This window comes from Diabrotica undecimpunctata, chromosome 1 (genome assembly GCF_040954645.1).
Source record: "Diabrotica undecimpunctata isolate CICGRU chromosome 1, icDiaUnde3, whole genome shotgun sequence".
Taxonomy (NCBI): domain Eukaryota; kingdom Metazoa; phylum Arthropoda; class Insecta; order Coleoptera; family Chrysomelidae; genus Diabrotica; species Diabrotica undecimpunctata.
The window spans coordinates 199,532,893-199,551,052 of NC_092803.1; the positions used below are offsets into that span (position 1 = coordinate 199,532,893).

At 34.2% G+C, this 18,160-nt stretch overlaps 1 protein-coding gene across 1 annotated transcript; it reads left to right on the forward strand.

The window, feature by feature from the left end:
- Positions 1–745: 745 nt before the first annotated feature.
- Positions 746–18,160, forward strand: LOC140432845 (peroxisomal N(1)-acetyl-spermine/spermidine oxidase-like). Its single transcript, XM_072520979.1, has 7 exons — positions 746–912; positions 968–1,192; positions 3,641–3,945; positions 4,723–4,905; positions 4,956–5,219; positions 6,916–7,356; positions 10,060–18,160. The coding sequence occupies exons 1-7, from the start codon at positions 857–859 to the stop codon at positions 10,185–10,187; spliced, it is 1,602 nt and encodes a 533-aa protein (XP_072377080.1). The 5' UTR covers positions 746–856; the 3' UTR covers positions 10,188–18,160.

An 18,160-nucleotide genomic window follows, 5' to 3' on the forward strand; every position in this document is an offset into this window, starting at 1 on the left:
TTCCTAATAGTAAGTTTGTTTTGCCTCTTATCATTTTTCTGATTTCATTGTTAATGATTTTATAATTGTGACTGTCTTTGTTCTTGGCTTGTCTTCTTTGGTCCATTCTGTCGAGTATTTCGTCGGTCATCCAGTTGTCTCTCTTTCTTATCGGTTCTTTTAATATCTCTTTGCATGGAACCAGTAGGCAGTTTTTTAATGTTAGCTACCAAATATCATAACCAAACAACTGGATTTAAAAACGCACTACTGGAATAATTATACATAAATGGTTCAGTAGCTATAAGAATACTCCTAACTTGATCTACAAGTGTGGCATTGAAATAAACTTTATAATGTATGGATGGAAACTTTTTCTCACAATGGATTAAATTTAACATATTTTTCTAAATCATAGAAAGAAGTTGTTTATAAATTTCCAAATTGACAATAAAAAAATTGTGTTTCTGTTGTTCACTGTAAAGTTTTTTTCAATACCTAACATTGAATAACAACGAACAGACGTCGCATAAATCGGATCACTGATGGCTCATTGACGAATGGCTGATTAGCCTAAAAGCATAAAATAAAAAAAATTTTGTAACCATTAAATAATAGTAAAACATTTGAATACTGGTATCTGGATACTGATGGCTAGCTATATGCATCACGAAGTTTGTATTGGAACCGAATGCGGAAATACCGTTTACGTCATTACAGAAAAGTATGACATTTTCAATATAAATGGCAGAAGTGTATACACACTTTTATCAATGACAGCAACTACCACTACATATTTAGTTGAAACTGATTATGTGCCTAATAAAACGTCACATTAATCGTCAAACTTTACCAAGAACTAAATTTCTGTTAAAATATGCACCCATTAACCGTTTTACCGATACTGTCCCGATTTGTATTAAGGCACAATAGGTGAGCGATAATTTCTAACCATCTCCAACAGGAATTTAAAGGTTTTTGTTTGTAGGAAAACACTAAGAATTGTATGTAAACGAAGATATAGTAAAGCAGAAGAATGCAAAAAACCACCACCAGAGGTACGTGTTTGTACCATATCGGAATGCATGGTGGATCCTTGTAAACCTGAACCATCTGTTATCATAATTGGCGCTGGTATCGCTGGACTCTCTGCCGCTCAACGGCTTTTACAATGTGGTATAAGTAACTTTAAAATATTAGAAGCTACTGAAAGGTAAATAATAGCTAGTACTTTTTTATCACTATTTTTATGTATAAAACTAAAATCCCACTTATACAGTGACAGCTTAGATGAAATAAAGGAACTATACAAAAATACCAGACGTTCAAGAGCCAACACTTTTTCTGAATAGAGTGATTCGTAAAATTAGCAAAACTATGGGAAGGTATACCTTTTTAGAAAGATAAAATGCAAATACATTCAAGCAATTATGATTAGTAAATAATTAAAACCTTTTCTCTGGTATTTAAATATCTTCATTTATCACCCGAACCAAAGTGAAAAAATATATAAATGTATAAAACAGTCTATCAAATGGCCCTGTAGATCAATGAGTTTATTGGTACCCTAAAAATGTTTGTGCCAACCTTTAATATTTATTGTTGTTTACATCGTTTCGGGTTACTTATAATAAGTCTTTGGATATCCTTCAGTAGTACATTTTTTCATTGCAGTTAGGTTGCTTAAGTGTATATGGTTAAAGGTAAATGATTACATCGTTCAAATATGTTCAAGTTCTCGATTAGGTTTATATCGTAACATAACGCAGGTCACTCCATAATTTCTTCTTCTTCCTCTTTATAAGAAATTCTGCTTATTCATTGGCGGATAAATACCTCTATGAAAGATTGTCAATCCATCTTTTGCGCGGTCGTCCGATACTTCTTTTGACAATTGGTGACTTATCTCTTGCTATTTTGACGACACGGGTCTCCTCCATTCTGCTTATGTGGTTATTCCATTCTTTTTTTCTACTACAACTACAAAACTACATTTTCATCTAATGTCTTCATTTCTCGTTCGATCTCTCAGCTTAATTCCTGTAATTCTTCTCAGTACTCACACCTCTGCCGTTTTTAGTAGCCTTTGCGTTGTGGCTGTGTCGGGTCTTGTTTCTGAGGCATACTTATATCATTATTAAGGCATCCTGCAAGTCTATTTGCTTTTTGTACTTGATCTCTCACTTCTTTGTCCATGTCCCCATAGCTGGACAGTGTACCAGCCATTACTTGTTCAATACTGATGCCATCAATTTCTATTTTACATCTGGTTGGTTCTTTGCTGACTACTATTATTTTAGTTTTCTAAATTGCCATATTAAATTCTTTTGCTCTTATGTTAAATCTGTGGACCAGTTTTTGCAGACCATCTTCATCTTGGGCTATCAATATTGCGTCGTCTGGGTAATAGAGTATTTTTTATTTTTTTGTTTCTTATCCTGTATCCGCTTCGTTTGTGCATTCTTCAAACTTTTAATTTGGCAGCCAAAAAGGTGAGCAATATGTGGCCTTGGCTTATCAAGCAAAATCATGGTCAATAGGCTACGCATTAGGCACAACGTTTCATTCATCTTGTCAATATCTAGATCCATTACACAATTGAATTGCAGTAGACAGATAGGTATCGCTTATACAGATACAAAGTTTGCAATGGAATGCAAGAAGAACTAACAGGTACCATTTTTGGATGTCTTGGTAGAAAAAGAAGATGGAAATGTAGGATACACGATATAAAAAGGCAAAATTAAAGACCTAATAGAATAGAAAAAATCAATTACTAGCGTTTACCACACATAGCTTACAGAAGAAAAAATTAAAATGAGATTATGCGGAGATTGACTCCAATTCAGTGATCAGACCGAGTATCTAGGAGTGATGTTCACCAGAATACTACACTGGAGAGAAGACCTGATAGCAACCGATAACAAGGTTAGAAAAGGAGTCAGCATACTTAACGCTCTATGTGGAAATTTTAAACGGATGCATGCTAACACACTCATACATACAGACAAAACGATCATTCGGCTTCTGATTAAATATAAAGCAAACATCTATACATCTATGCTCTGCTCAGTTGAAATCTAACACAAAAGCTGCTAACGTTGGAGAGAAGTATTCTGAGGAGAGTTACGAGGATAAGTCATTTATGTACATTTTATGAGATACATTCTCTAGTTATTGATTTGTGGGTTTTTCGAAGGATGCTGAAGATCTCTTGGACAGAGCACGTGACCAACAACTAGGTGCTGAGAAGAATGGGGACTGAGAAAAAACTTCTAAATATTGTAAAAACCAGAAAAACGAGTTATCTAGGACATATTTACAGAGGAAAAAAATACAACTTCCTACGACTAATAATGGATGGGAAAGTGGAAGTAAGAAGAGGTCCAGGAAGAAGAAAATGCTCCTGGCTGAAAAATGTAAGAGACTGGACAGGCATGGACACACATTCTATACTAAGAACAGCTCAAATAGAGAGCAATTTGCTGTAGTTAAAGCCATCCTTCAGTAATGGAGAGGGCACCCTAAGAAGAAGAATCAGATCTAAAAAATCTCTGAGCATTTATTGTGCTATTTTATTTTAATTTATTAATAATTAACTACCTATTTATTTTTTTTTAATTTTTAATTAATTAAACTGTATTTCATTACTTTTCTTCAGGCCTGGCGGGAGAATACATTCCTGCATGCTGTCAAACATAGTAACAGAAATGGGTTGCCACTACATCAAAGGCGCGTGCGTAGCAAATCCTGTCTTTAACTTAGCAGCTCAAGAAGGTCTTCTGAAACCACCGTTAAATACAGATAATCCTTTAAAGGGTTTGTATTGCACCAGCGATGGACGAGCAATAGATTACCCAGTTTCGACGATGGCCTTTCATATATTTAAGTGTATAGAAAAGGAAGCATTTACATTATTCAACATGGGATGTAGACAAGATCATGGTTCTTTGAAAAAGTTTGTTTGTAAGCATTTTTTTACTAATAACCTATGAGATATAAGTTTTGTCCCATTATCAGTTGTTAATTACGTATTCCTAGCATGAAATATAATAACAAACCTTCTTTAGCTAACTCCACTACAAGTATTTAAGAATTCACAAGGAAAATTAATTTATCGTAGTCGAAATCACAAAAGTTTTATTTAAAAAATTCTTTATTAAAAGGTATATTAATTTAAGAAAGAACCATTTCGCGCTACATCACAGAACGTTTCGGACTTACAAGTTCATCATCAGTGCTGTTACCAGGTATGCATGAGTGAAGCCTCTAAATATGTGGGTAAAAACCCTTTAAATGTTATTACAAATGTTAAATATTAGATAGTTGCTGATAAAAATATATGACGTTAAAGTTCCAAACAGATTTACTTTATGGCAATGCAAAACTCCCAATTGGGGTTGCTGGCCATACGCGCAGCAGTGATGAGATGTAGCGATGCAGCCCAAAGTGATTTAGTCCGAAAGGGTTCTTTTTTAAATAAATATAAGTATGTTTTATAACTGATTTTTTAAATAAAAATTTTTATTTTTTAAAAATTTTTCGTTTTAGGGACAATAAATTATGTACATATTTATATATTTTGTAAGAAACAGATTTTAAAAAAGATTTAGCATTTATTTACCTAATTTAGTACATTATATCCATTAAGAAAATAACAATAAAAGAAATCACGATTTTTCCGTTTGTATAATTTTTTACAGTATTCTTCAGTATTTTATTTAGTATTCTGTTTTTGTTTAGACTTGAGAATTCAACAAGAAATACAAAAATTCCCAGAAGATCAACGGTACGATATTTCGCGAATACTTTACGGCTTAACAAATAGTTTGAGGTACAAAATAGGAGACGATTTGGACAATGTAAGTGCGGATAATGTGGGAAGTCTAATTAAAATACCTGGCGGTAATGTCACAGTGCCTGATGGTAAAAGTATAAGAACATTATTGTCAAATAGTATAACCAATTTTTTTTAGGATTTGTTAGCGTGTTATCCCCTCTTTTACGAGACCTCCCAAAATGCAGTATAGAATTTAACAAACCTGTTGGTCTTATTCGGTGGGGTGCAGTTCAAGGAAGGGGGCAGGCGTCCAGAGCTATAGTACAATGTTGTGATAGCGAAGAGTTCTGTGCAGACTATGTCATAATTACAGTATCGTTGGGAGTTTTAAAAGAACATGGAGACAAACTGTTTTGTCCCGCGTTGCCTACCTGTAAATTGGAGGCAATAAAATGTTTAGGTAAGCAGGACGTCAAAAAACAATTAACTAAAGTTTCTTTAGTAAAAAAGTTAAGGTTATCTATGTTGTGGTTTCCCTCTTCTTCAAATTCATAGTATATTCATTATTTATTGTAAGTTTATATTGTTTTTCAATTAATTTGCAGTAAGCTTTCGAGAGGGTTAGTCCATATCTTGACGTTCAGAAATCCTTTAATCAAGTCTGCCAAACTGTTCAATCCATATATCTTAGACAGGAATATCAAGCTTAAGGTGAAAAATCACCTCCCAACCTCGTTCATTCTTAGCACACGACTAGCTCAGAGTTCGATATTTGCACTAACATACTGCACAATGTACAAGAGCAATTCACCTAACATTAAACGGACCAACAAACTAACTCTGCTTTACGCAAATGATAAAGCTCTCTTAACAACATCTCTCTCTCTCTCTCTCTTTATCTCTCTCTCCAATGGCACTACAGCCTAGGTAGAGGTCTGGCCTCCTCCAAACTAGGTCTTCAACCTTTGCTGGTCCCGCGCCGATCTTCTTAAAGTTCATACGTCTAGAAAATTTTGCGCCCATCTTTTCCATGGCCTTAATCTTGGTCTTGCACGCTGAATTTTAGTATCTAGGACTATTTTCGGCAATCTTTTGGCCTCCATTCTCACTACATGACTGGCTTATCGAAGTCTCTAAAGTTTAAAAAATTCTGAGATCGGTGCTTCTTTGAACAGTTGATAAAGTTTATGGTTGTAACTGGATCTTCATGCTCACTTTTCGTTAATAGATCCCAATATCTACCATTAGACTTTTCGTTCAAATACTACCAGCTTTATTTTTATATTTTTGTCATCAGCCATGTCTCACATCCATAGCAAACTATTGGTCTAATAATAATTTTGTAGACCCTGATTTTCAATCTCCAGTATGTGTTTTCCCTATCTTATGTTGATAGTATGTGTGATATGCCCTACTAATTTCAATTTCTGCATTTTTTAGTTGTTGATTCCAGTGTTATATCATATTTCTCTCCACACATACACACATGTACACTCCATTTCATTGTAATCCTTGTCTCTTTCTTAGTTTCTCTTGCCTAGCATCTCATAAACTGCTTTTTCAATTCATTTTCTTAAATTCCCATGTTCAATCCCATAAGAAAACGCTAAAATCTATTCTGGTAATTTTTTTTATATTGTCAGTGTTACATTTGAAGAATTGTACGGAGCACAACGTATGAAGTGTCGGTAAAAAAAGTTTGTGACTTTAACGACACGTCGTATGTCAAATGTCACATTTTATGTTACATCTTACATGAAATGTCACATAACACCTATCACCTATTATGTCAAAAACGTGATGTATTAGGTTAAAATGTCACGTAAAATTTCTCGTCTCTCGTAAATGTTACGTATGATGTAGATAGTATGTTATGTCTACCGTAAATGTCACATTTCACGTCAAACGTTCATTTTTACGTAATATTTTTAACCATAATACGTAATGTCATTTGTTGTCATTGTTTAGGGTAGATATTTTATCCTCTACCTCTTTTTGTATTTTAAGCTTTTCAAAACCTTTTATAAAAAACATATATTCGGGATAATAGGTAGAAATAAAACGTAATTTTTAAAAAGAACTTTTTGAGAGAAATTTGCCTTATCAAATATCTTTACTTTTAAATTTATATTAAAAACCATGTATTCACTTTTTAGGATATGGTAGTGTAGATAAAATTTTCTTGGACTACGAGAGACCATTTTGGATATGGTCAAACGGATCGATCAAATTAGCTTGGTCACAAAAAGAATTAGCAGACCGCACAGATTGGACTAAAGGTATCAGTGCAATAGAAGAGGTAGAAGGCAGTAAACACGTACTCTGTGCATACGTTAGTGGTCCAGAGGCTGTTGTTATGGAACACGCAACTGACGAAGAAGTAGCAGAAGGTATAACGAAACTGTTACGCCAGTTTACTGGCGATCCTTCTTTGCCTTATCCCTCTACGATACTAAGATCCAAATGGTCATCGGATCCCTACTTTTGTGGAGCTTATAGTTACATGAATTTAAAATCGAATATTGGACACCAATGTGATTTAAGTAGTCCCGTTCCAGGATCTTGTGAGCCAGTACCACCTATATTATTGTTTGCTGGTAAGTAAATATTAACACAGATTTTGGGCTTATAGATTTTCTGAAGAAACTGATACATCTGATAAAGTTACGTTGACCACCAAACATCTGTTATATGTAAAAAATACAAAAATGGTGAAAACTTGGAAAACAAATGTTGTATTAGAAATTGGAGTTAAGAGTTAGTCACTTATGATCAATTTTAGTCTTTATTATCTTGTTTACGTGTCATTTTCATGGCAGAGGTTGGCAACCATCATCGCTATTCTGTACTTAGATTCGGCTGCCCTAAAAAGTTCGATAGATGAGCATCTATATTACCCATGCAGATTTCGCAGCCATGAGATTCTTGTCCATCCTATAATAATTCTCCTTTCCTGGATTTTCCTTGCATAACTTAAAGCTAGTATTATCTTTTGCCACGCATAAAATGTTCCAGGTACTGCCGCTTTCTGATTTTTGTGTTTTCTATTATTTTCGCACTCTTGTACATTCTTCGCTTGATTTCATTGTTTGTTATATCATCAATCCATGATAGTTTCAGGATTCTCCTGTATAACTACAAATTAAATGATTTCCGATTCTTAATTGTCGCTGTGTTTAGTGTCTACGCCTTCATTTCATAGAGTAGTTTCGAGAAAATATAAAATCCTGGAACAGATATCGGATCTGATCACAATCCCGTAGTAGGAAAATTGAAAATTAAGTTTAAAAAAATTAAAAGAAAATCCATAAAGAAAATTGATATAAACAGCTTAAAATAACCTAACGTTAAACTAAAAGTCGTAAAACTAAAACGTAAACGTTTTTACGTAAACGTAAAACTAAAAAGAAAAATTAAATGGGGCAATAGCAGATATCACGGCAAGATCTAAATAACCGGCCAGTATAGAAGACAAATGGAATTGTATTAAAAAAGCTATCGTAACCACCACCAAGTCTCTGATCGCTTCCCAAAAGTACAAAAAGAAGAATTGGATGACTGAAATATTATCAATGATGGACGACCACAGATAATTTAAAAACAAAGACCAAACCAAACATCAGCAGATTAAGACAGGTGTGCAGAAATGGAGGAATTGGAAGAAAAACATGACCACTTTACCATACATAAACTCGTTAAGGAAGTGACAGGTCATACAAAACCTTGCAGTTTTAACAGTATTGTGAAGGACAATAAATTAATTACTGATCCCAAGCATCTACTTCATCATTGGAGGAACTACACACAGCAACTATACTCAGACAACACTAGAAGAAACTCTGAAAGTGAATATAAAAGTGAACCCTCCCATAAACTATTGAAGTCAGAAGTTGTAAGGGCAATCAAACAGAGCAAATGAGGAAAAGCACCAGGCCCAAATATACATATACATATACATAGAGGTTCTAACAATGTTGAGTAAAGACAATATAGACGCCTTGGTAGATCATTTTAATGACATTTATGGGTCCGGGCAAATACAACAGGATTGGCTTCAATCAACCTTTATACCAATCCCAAAAAATTCAAACGCTAATAGTTGCGACCAATTCCGAATGATCAACTTATTGAGCCAGGTCCTAAAACTCTTCTTAAAGATAATTCATACAAGAATATACAACAGATGTGAAAAAGACATTAGCCACACACAGTTCGGTTTCAGACAAGGATTTGGCACAAGAGAAGCACTTAATAGCTTAACTGTCCTACTTTAGAAATGCAGAGATTAGCAAAAATATGTCTTCCTATGCTTTATAGATTACCAGAAAGCGTTCGATTGTGTTAATCATTCAGAATTAGTAAGATTGCTCCAGGAACGTTCGATAGATGAGAATGACCTTAAAATCGCATAGAACCTTTATATGAATCAAGTTGCATCTGTGAGAGTAGGACTGGAATCTACATTATATTTGTCAATTGAAAAAGTGCACGACAGGGTTGTGTCCTGTCACCCCTCCCTTTTAATCTTTACTCTGAAACGATTTTCGATAGAGGCTTAAGTGACACTGAAGATGAAATCAAAATCAACGGACAGACTATTAGTAATCTTCGCTATGCTGATGATACAGTCATAATAGCTGATTGCCAAAAAGCGCTACAACGACTAATAGATAGAATAAACACTGAAGAAGAACGACTGGGCTTGAAGATTAATATAGACAAGACGAAGGTAATGGTGGTTAGCAGAAAACGAAATAAATGCAATTAAATATAAGAGTAAACAATAAGAACATCTAAAAGGTCCCCAAGTTCAGATATCTCGGTAGTTGGATAACAGAAGATCTAGATCCAGACATACAGATACGTAGCAGGATTGAGCAAGCCAGAACAGCATTTACTAATTTGAGAACCTTGCTAAGCAACAACAGCCTTAACTTAACGCTTCGATATCGCTTTGTAAAATGTTACATTTACTCCATACTGCTATATGGTGTAGAAACCTGAACCATAAAGGCTAATGTAATAAACCGATTGGAGGCCTTTGAAATGTGGGTATTTAGAAGACTACTTAAAATTCCCTGGACAGATTACACAACAAATGTCGAAGTATTAAATCGAATGGACAGAGAACGAGAATTGCTGCCAATAATAAAAAGAAGAAAAACTGCTTATCTGCATCAGATTAATACAGGCTTTTCACATTTCACGTATCAATTTTTATCTTGGATTTCTTTAAACAATTTTGGTCTTTGAACTAAAAAAAAAACAGTTTTTCTAAAATTAAATGTTCTCCGTTACAGGTGAAGCTACGTGTGCTGGCCACCACTCAACCGTTCATGGAGCTAGGTTAAGTGGAATTCGGGAAGCTGAACGAATCATTCAACTTACTAAACAGTATGGTGGCCCACCACCATACGAACGCCAGTGAAACAAATAGTATAGTTTTTGAAATGCGTTTTATTATACTTAACAACATTTTAGATATTTTCGATATATATTTTACATCTAAAAAGAAAATAAATTAAGTATGGTGTATATTAACCGTCTTGGAATTTGTAACGTTACTTAAATTGTTTAATAAAATATATAGTACATTTGTAAATATTATCTTTATAAAAGAAGAAATTTAATAAATATAAACAATACATATAAACAACAAAAACTTGTTAAAAACGTAACATTCTACTAACATTAACAATTTTAATTGTCAATTTGCAGCGAATTATTTTATAAATACCAACATAATCTGAATCTTCTAGGTCACACACTAGTGAAATGATAGGAGCATCTCCCTACTCCAAGAAAATATAAATTTACGATGAAAATTCAACATAACACATAATCTGACACTCTCTTAAGATCTGCAACTTTAAAAATACTTGAAATGCAACTAATATCATTAACCAAAAGAGGTCAAAACCTTAGACCAACATTACTTAAACCAGTCGATTTCTTATTGACTGAAATTATCACACACGGAATTGAAGTAAGGAAAACTTGAACACAAGTTCAGAAAACCCTTCATCATATCTGGCCTACCACACTAATCCAGAAACTACTGAGTGTTGGCATCTCAGTTACTTTTGACAAACTTCTACACTTATATCTCCCAGAAGTATTTAGGACAGAAGGTCATTAATCAACTTTTAAACCTTTTCAACCATAACAGGAGTACTACAAGTTCCATTCTCGCACCTGCGTTTTACACCTACTTAATGGTGACTTTCCAAATCCTAAACGAACAACAAACTAACACTGCTTTACACAGATCCAGTCACAACATCAGGAGACTCAGATTTCATTAAATAGTACGCACAAATTTATCTGAGCGGCGTGGAAATATGATAGGAAGATGAAGAGCTACGGGATCAGAAGATATAGTTATACCAAACCTTAACTGTTGATATGTCTCCATTTTGTTTTATTTAAGTTTCAACTATCTAAGTCATTTATTATTCGTTATGCAAGGTAAAGTATTAGGCAGAAGGGGACCAGGACGCCGTCGTATATCGTGGTTAAAAAACCTCCGACAATGGTTTGGGATGACCTCCGCGGAGCTGTTTCGCAGAGCAGTCAACAAAACCATGATAGGCTTGATGATCGCCAAGATCCGGAGCAGATAAGGCACTGAAGAAGAAGAAGTTATTTATAGAATAAAAGTTTATTTATTCTTTGTTCTGGTGTATTTATTATTTTATATTTTTTTCTATCAAATATCGGGATATTTTAAATACTCGACTTGTCTATTTTTTTCCTTTCTCTTTAATGTCTGTGGCAGATTTTATCTTTTTTGACAACTAAGTAAAATTCGTGACACTAATTGTTCAAAAGAGGATTTGAATGTAGTATATATTTTCTTCTCCATTAGTTTGCATCTGTTAAGAAATTGAGATTGCTAGAATGATTGGTATAATTATTTATTGCACTTTTGTGGTAAATCAAAAATACATTTATTAAACTATTTACTGAAAGTGAGTCCACCAGTCCACAAAAGCATGGAAACACTCAAAATAATAACAAGATCAGTTTAAACCATGTCAAAACTATCTAGAACAAATTAACTAACAAGATAAGCAGAAGTAGGACAATAAATGGAAAGATAACATCATTATTATCTTTAAGAACCGTTCTGTATCTTTTCCTCTGCCCAATGGGTCCATCAAGGAACGCGTTTTTCAACACCTCAGATATTATATTTTGATGTATTTAAAGATATCTGATCCTGGTGTATTTTGTACAGTTAGAAGTTGTACTGTCTTCTGCAGGCACTATGGTCATTAACTGTTCGTAAATTATTCTCATTACTTTCCCCTCAAAACATCCTAACTTGGTTTCACAGTCCACGGTTGTTACCTGTATATTCAAACTGGAGATATTATTGTTTTGCTGCGTTTCACCTTTGTATCTTTTTAGATAATTGAGGATTTGAAATGGGGAATGAGCTCAAAATAGCTCCTACTGGCCTTGCAAATTCTGCGGTTTATCTCTGAAGTAGTGCTTGTAGGTATATAAAGTGGTGCATTGATGATATCATCTTTTATATTAAGCATAACGCCATGTATTATGTTGGAGTTTGTTATTATGCTCATTTTGTATTTACTTATTTTTGTGATATATACGCCATGTTGTTCGATATTTCCATAAAATTGGGATCATCAGTATACGAAAAAATTTTCACAGATTTGTTTTATGTGGAAACTGAGGTTGTGACTTGTGACGTGCGTATTACTTTCTCCAGCGTTAGATTGAACATTGCATTGGAGAGGAGATCCACAGATAAAGTTGCTGCACCTCAGACGCAGCTTTTTTTAAAAGATTCGGACAATTCCTCCTGGATCTTTACACTGATTTCTACAACATTTCCAAGAGTATTTTTTTTAAATTGTCAATTGATTTGGTCTTCTTAGGTCTCTCATTGCTCTAAACATATCTCCACTGGTACAGATTCGTAGACTGCCTTTAGACTATGAAAATGAGGTGAGTATATACATATCCCAGTGATTTTTTAATAAATTGTCCCAGGGTAGAAGAATTATAGATTTACAACTTATGAAACCAGACTGGCATTTTCCAATAATTATTTCTGCATATGGTGCCCTAAGGTGGTATAGTATAGTGTTGTGTGTGTATAGTGCATTGACTGTATTGAGTATAATTGTTTTCATATTTCTTCTATAATAGAAGTTGTTGGTTGTGCTATTATTTTATCGTAACCACCATCTTTAATAAAGCTTCGTCAGGAGATTATATATTCCAGATTTTTGGTACTTCATCTTCTTTCTCATCTATTTCGCTAACCGTATTAAGTGCCTGACGAAAATGTTCTACCCATAAATCTTTCCTTGCTTTTAATAGACCTCTGTTCGGGCTTTGTATCAATGGAATAATTGTAACTGAAAGATAGTTAGGGGGGGCAATGGTAGATAGATCATATAAACAATGATATTGTGAAATATCAAATATGACACAGCAGAAGATTTCCACACCGATCACCTAAGAAATGGAACAAAGATTAAGTATTCGAATAAACTTAGGAGTGATAAAACAAAATATACGTAGCTAAACTAAAACTATGACTATAAAATAGGCTACCTCGAAGTAAACGTTATTCAGTTAAAAATTACGAGCCAGTTTTTCTTGTTTTAATAGTCCAGTCTACCAAGGGAAAAATGAGGTATAACCTACGATTTCTTTGAAGACGCATCAATTTTTATAAAATTTTGGCTCCGGATAATAAAATAAATAAGCTCTACTTACCCTTCACATTAAAATCTACCCTATTCTGATATGTGCCTATTGTTTTTAAGGGTGTAAACAATTCTTTTTTTTTTTAAACCAAAAAAAATGGAAAGTAAACCATGTAATAACAGGAAAAACATTTGTAGGTCTAGAATTAAGGGTTTTTGATACTTAGTATACTGTTTATGATTTGCCAACCCTTTTTGACTTATTTTGTCCCTTATAAGACACCCCTGTTAACATAGAATTGGAAAAATATAATTTAATAACCTTTTATGGTATTAGTTATAATCGTATTTAATATATTTAACTGAAATATTTTATATTGCTAATTTTCAACCTTTATAAATCATCCCTTATTACGAAAAAATTGTTTACCGGCTTACTTATACAATTTGATACTTTTTTTATATTAAATCGATATCTTTTTATCACGTCTATCTCAAATATTTCTCTTCCATTTTTTTTAAATCTTCGTCAATCTTAATATTCGGTCACAAGATCGGTCAATATATGTATATAATTTGAAAGGGAAGACAGTTAAGATGTTAAGAGGTTTCGTTAACCAATAAATCTACGCATTTCTACTTTGGTGTATATAATTTGATTCAAAATCATCATCGTTATCAATATCAGAGTTTTTATTTTCTTCCTCTTCGACTTTCATTATTGAAGTACAATGCTGACAGTTTTGATCAGCACATTCACCGCAAGTGGTGTTTCAATAAAACCCAACTTCATAGCAACCACATGATGCGCCACATCCGTTGTGGCAATTGCATAATATCATTCGGGTGCAAGATCGTTTAAGTCTGATAGGTTGCAAAGCTCTCTCTATGGTAGTCCATCCCTAATCAGTTTTAGTCCAACTTCTGTTTTTATTTCCAAACTTGAACTTAGCAGTAGCATATTTTAATATGCTCGTTGAGAGCATCCACTGTAATAACGAGGGGTGGATAAGTTCATCGCAGTGTTTTGCTGGTTAACTTAATCGAAGACGCATGCCGCATTGTTTCGACAAAATCTCGTAAGTCTTTTATTTTTTTTTTTTTTCATTTTATTTAATGTTCACCAATACTCCAAAATCAATCATTCTAGACAATACAGCATACCTTGCTATAATCCCGATATTTAAATCACGTGACGTACATCGAAGAACTAAGATACCAATTTACAAGACCATAATTCGACCGATAGTGAGCTATGGATATGAAACTTAAGTGTTGAATCAAAAATCTGTAAACCGCATAAGCTTTGAAAGAAAAGTAGTGAGACAAATACTTGGTCCTATAAATGAGATCAACAGATGGCGAATCAGATACAATTATGAAATATATAATTCTCAGCGTGGAGATTGGCGCGGGGATTGGCGCGGAGGTTGTCGCGAACATTTTTGACACTATGATTTGGATTGACTGGTGGAGTGGACGGTATTTTCTTTATGAGAGATCTCCAAGTCGAAAGTAACCGTATGCCGTCATCTCTATTATTGAGACAGTTTTGCCTGTTTTCAATTTCTAGGGCTTCTCAATTTTGTGACCTGTATGAAAATGGTGTTGACTTAGAGCTGAAATTAAGTCGGAATTGCGAACAGACATGGAATGTTTATAAATCCTATTTTGGATTCTACGATTTGTTTGGCCTATATAGGATCGGGGGCACTTTGTACAAGGAATTTCATAAACTCCGTGTTGTTCATTTGGAATGTTGTCTTTGATTGATCGAACAAGGGATAAAAGTTTTTGTTAGGGGGTAAATAAAAATAAAGAACCACCTTTATCTCAGTATGTCGGCCTACCGCGGACAATGGGCAGGTCATTTAGGATGAAAAAAAATAGGCTTCCAAAAAAACTCTTGAATGCAAGAATTCAGAGGAACAGACCTGTTAGAAGACCCAGGCCAGGACTCGAATTGGGCTGTAGCGCCATAGAATGGATGGAATACTGCAAAATAGACTGGCTCCGAAATTAAAAATAAAATGTGTTCCATTGTTGGACTGTATATCGGTTAATGTTTAAGCAATCAGGCGATTAATAGCTCATTTTGTAAGGAATTGTATGACCTATACGCTTGTAAAAATTTTTAATTTCTATAGCCTTTCATTTTTAAAAAGTAAGACGGTAATAGGGCTCCAAAACAGCACCTTCACATGCTAATTACAATTAAACGTCATATCACGATTAATTTATAAGCTAATAAGAATATTTACTTATAAAAAGATCATTTATAGTTTTTCAGTTATTTTGATAAATAAGATAAAACTTTTAAACGTTTTAAATATACTTTTCTTCTATAACCATAATTTTTTTCAGAATAAGGAATTTTGGGCATCCAAACTGCTGAAACTGCCAAAATTTTGGATGCATCTGCTGATACACAAATAAAGTAAATCTTACGTGAATTACCCTTTGATTTCAATTAGGGTAGTAATGGCAAGGGTTTCATTGTGGTCTTTTCCAAAAAAATCGATCTTATTTTCATCATAATTTTCTTATTTCTCAACCTAAAGGGTTTTATCACATCTCATTTTAAAGTCTTTTTAATGTTCTCTAAAAATATTGCAGGCATTTCCCCCATAAAATTGACTGTTTTCCCGATAGTGAATGCTAATTTTCTTAATTTTTTGTTCGAATAACCATTTCAGTCTTAATAGGGCATATCTCGGTTTGCATTGGGTCCACAACAAAATTAAATAGACGAATCTATTCGTTTTTTTATAAACTTCATTTTTACTCTTTATAGTTTTTTCTTAATAAAAAGCAAGATATTTGATATATTCGTGAAAAACCGATTAAAAACGTATTTTGTTACGAAATTCAATGAGGGATGAGTAAAAAAATATGCATTTAAAAAATTTATAGAACATTGTTTGCTTAAAATATACTCAGTGGCAAGTGTTACACCCAGAAGGAATAATTTCTTGAACTTAATTTTTTGGTAACATCTAAGATTTACATCAAGAATGAAACGATAACGTTGTCAAGAATTTTTATTAACAAGTAATCAAAAAAATAATAATAATGTGTGGCGACCCCGTAGCTGAATACACTCCTGTATACGTCTAGGCATTGACACAATGGAGACGATCGATGTCTGCTTGTGCCACCTCGTTCCAAACAACTTGAACTTTATGTATTAACTGTGCCAGTGTCTGTGGATAATGGTGCAAAGTGGACAGTCTCCTTTCCATCATATCCTAAACATGTTCTATAGAATTTAAATCCGAAGCACGGGGCGCCCATGTCAAAACATTAACGCCAGCTTCTTGGAGAAAGTCTATAATTTGATTAGCAATATGGGGACGCGTGTTGTCTTGTTGAAAAATGACGTGTTGACGGCCGTCGAAATAAAGCAGTAAAGTGGTTTGTAAGATGTCATCAACTTAACACGCAGCTGTCATATTGCCTCGAATAAACACAATTGGTGATCGGCTACCATAGGCAATAGCCCCCCAAACCATTACTACAACTGTCTTGTGTACACGCCTTTTAACAGCAAACTCGATATCTCCACGGCGACGTCTTACCATCCTACGACCATCACGCATTCCTAAACAGAATCGTTATTCATCGCTGAATGCTACATTAGCCATTCTACCATCCAATGCTGCCGTTCTCTACACCAATTCAAACGTTGATGATAGTGGTCCACAGTCAAAGGAAGCACTAGTCGTGTACGACGGTATAGTGTACGCATACTAACAGGTCTACTTACTACTCCAAACTATTGGTCAGCAATTTGACGCGTAGTAGCAAAACAGTATGAATTTAAACAAAATAAAAGTCATGCACTCCGAAGACACCGTGACAATAATAAACGATAAAGTTATAGAAATAGTTGAAGAATATATATACTTAGGACAAAAAATAATACTAAATAGGGAAATTCAAACTGAAGAAATAAAAAGAAGAAGAAAGTTAGCTTGGGCAACATTCGGTAAACTGAACTATATACTCAGAAATCACAAATTCAATTACATCTTAGATCTAAAGTTTTTGATGCATGCATTATTCCGATATTAACTTATGCGGCACAAACATGGACAATCACAAAAAAGAATATGAATATACTTAGAGTCACTCAACACGCGATGGAAAGAGCAATGCTAGGTATATCACTTAAGGACAAGAAAACAAACACATGGATAAGACAGAAAACCAAAGTCACAGATGTGGTGCAAAAATCATTAAAGTTGAAATGGAAATACGCTGGACATGTAGCTAGGAGTGATCTAAACAAATGGCACAGATCAATTTTAACCTGGAGACCATACCAACACAAAAGACCCAGAGCCAGACCTCCTATGAGATGGACAGATGATCTGAAAAGGACTGCCGGGAAAAATTGGCTATAAGTAGCTTACAATAAAAAACAATGGAAAGGAAGACTTGAAGAGGCTTATGTTCAGATGTGGACGTGAATGGCTAGACGAAGAAGAAGAAGAAGAAGCATAACAGTCTCGCAGAGCCAGTAATCTAAAGCGCTTATCTTGACGCTTTGTGGTACACCTCGTTTGACTAGCTGGTCTTCTTTTGATTCCTGTACCTTCGTTTGTCCACACACGATAGACACGCATAACCGTTTTGGCCGTACAATTAACACGACAGCCAATTTTGCGATACGACAAACTCATATCTCCATACGCAATAATTCTACCCCTGA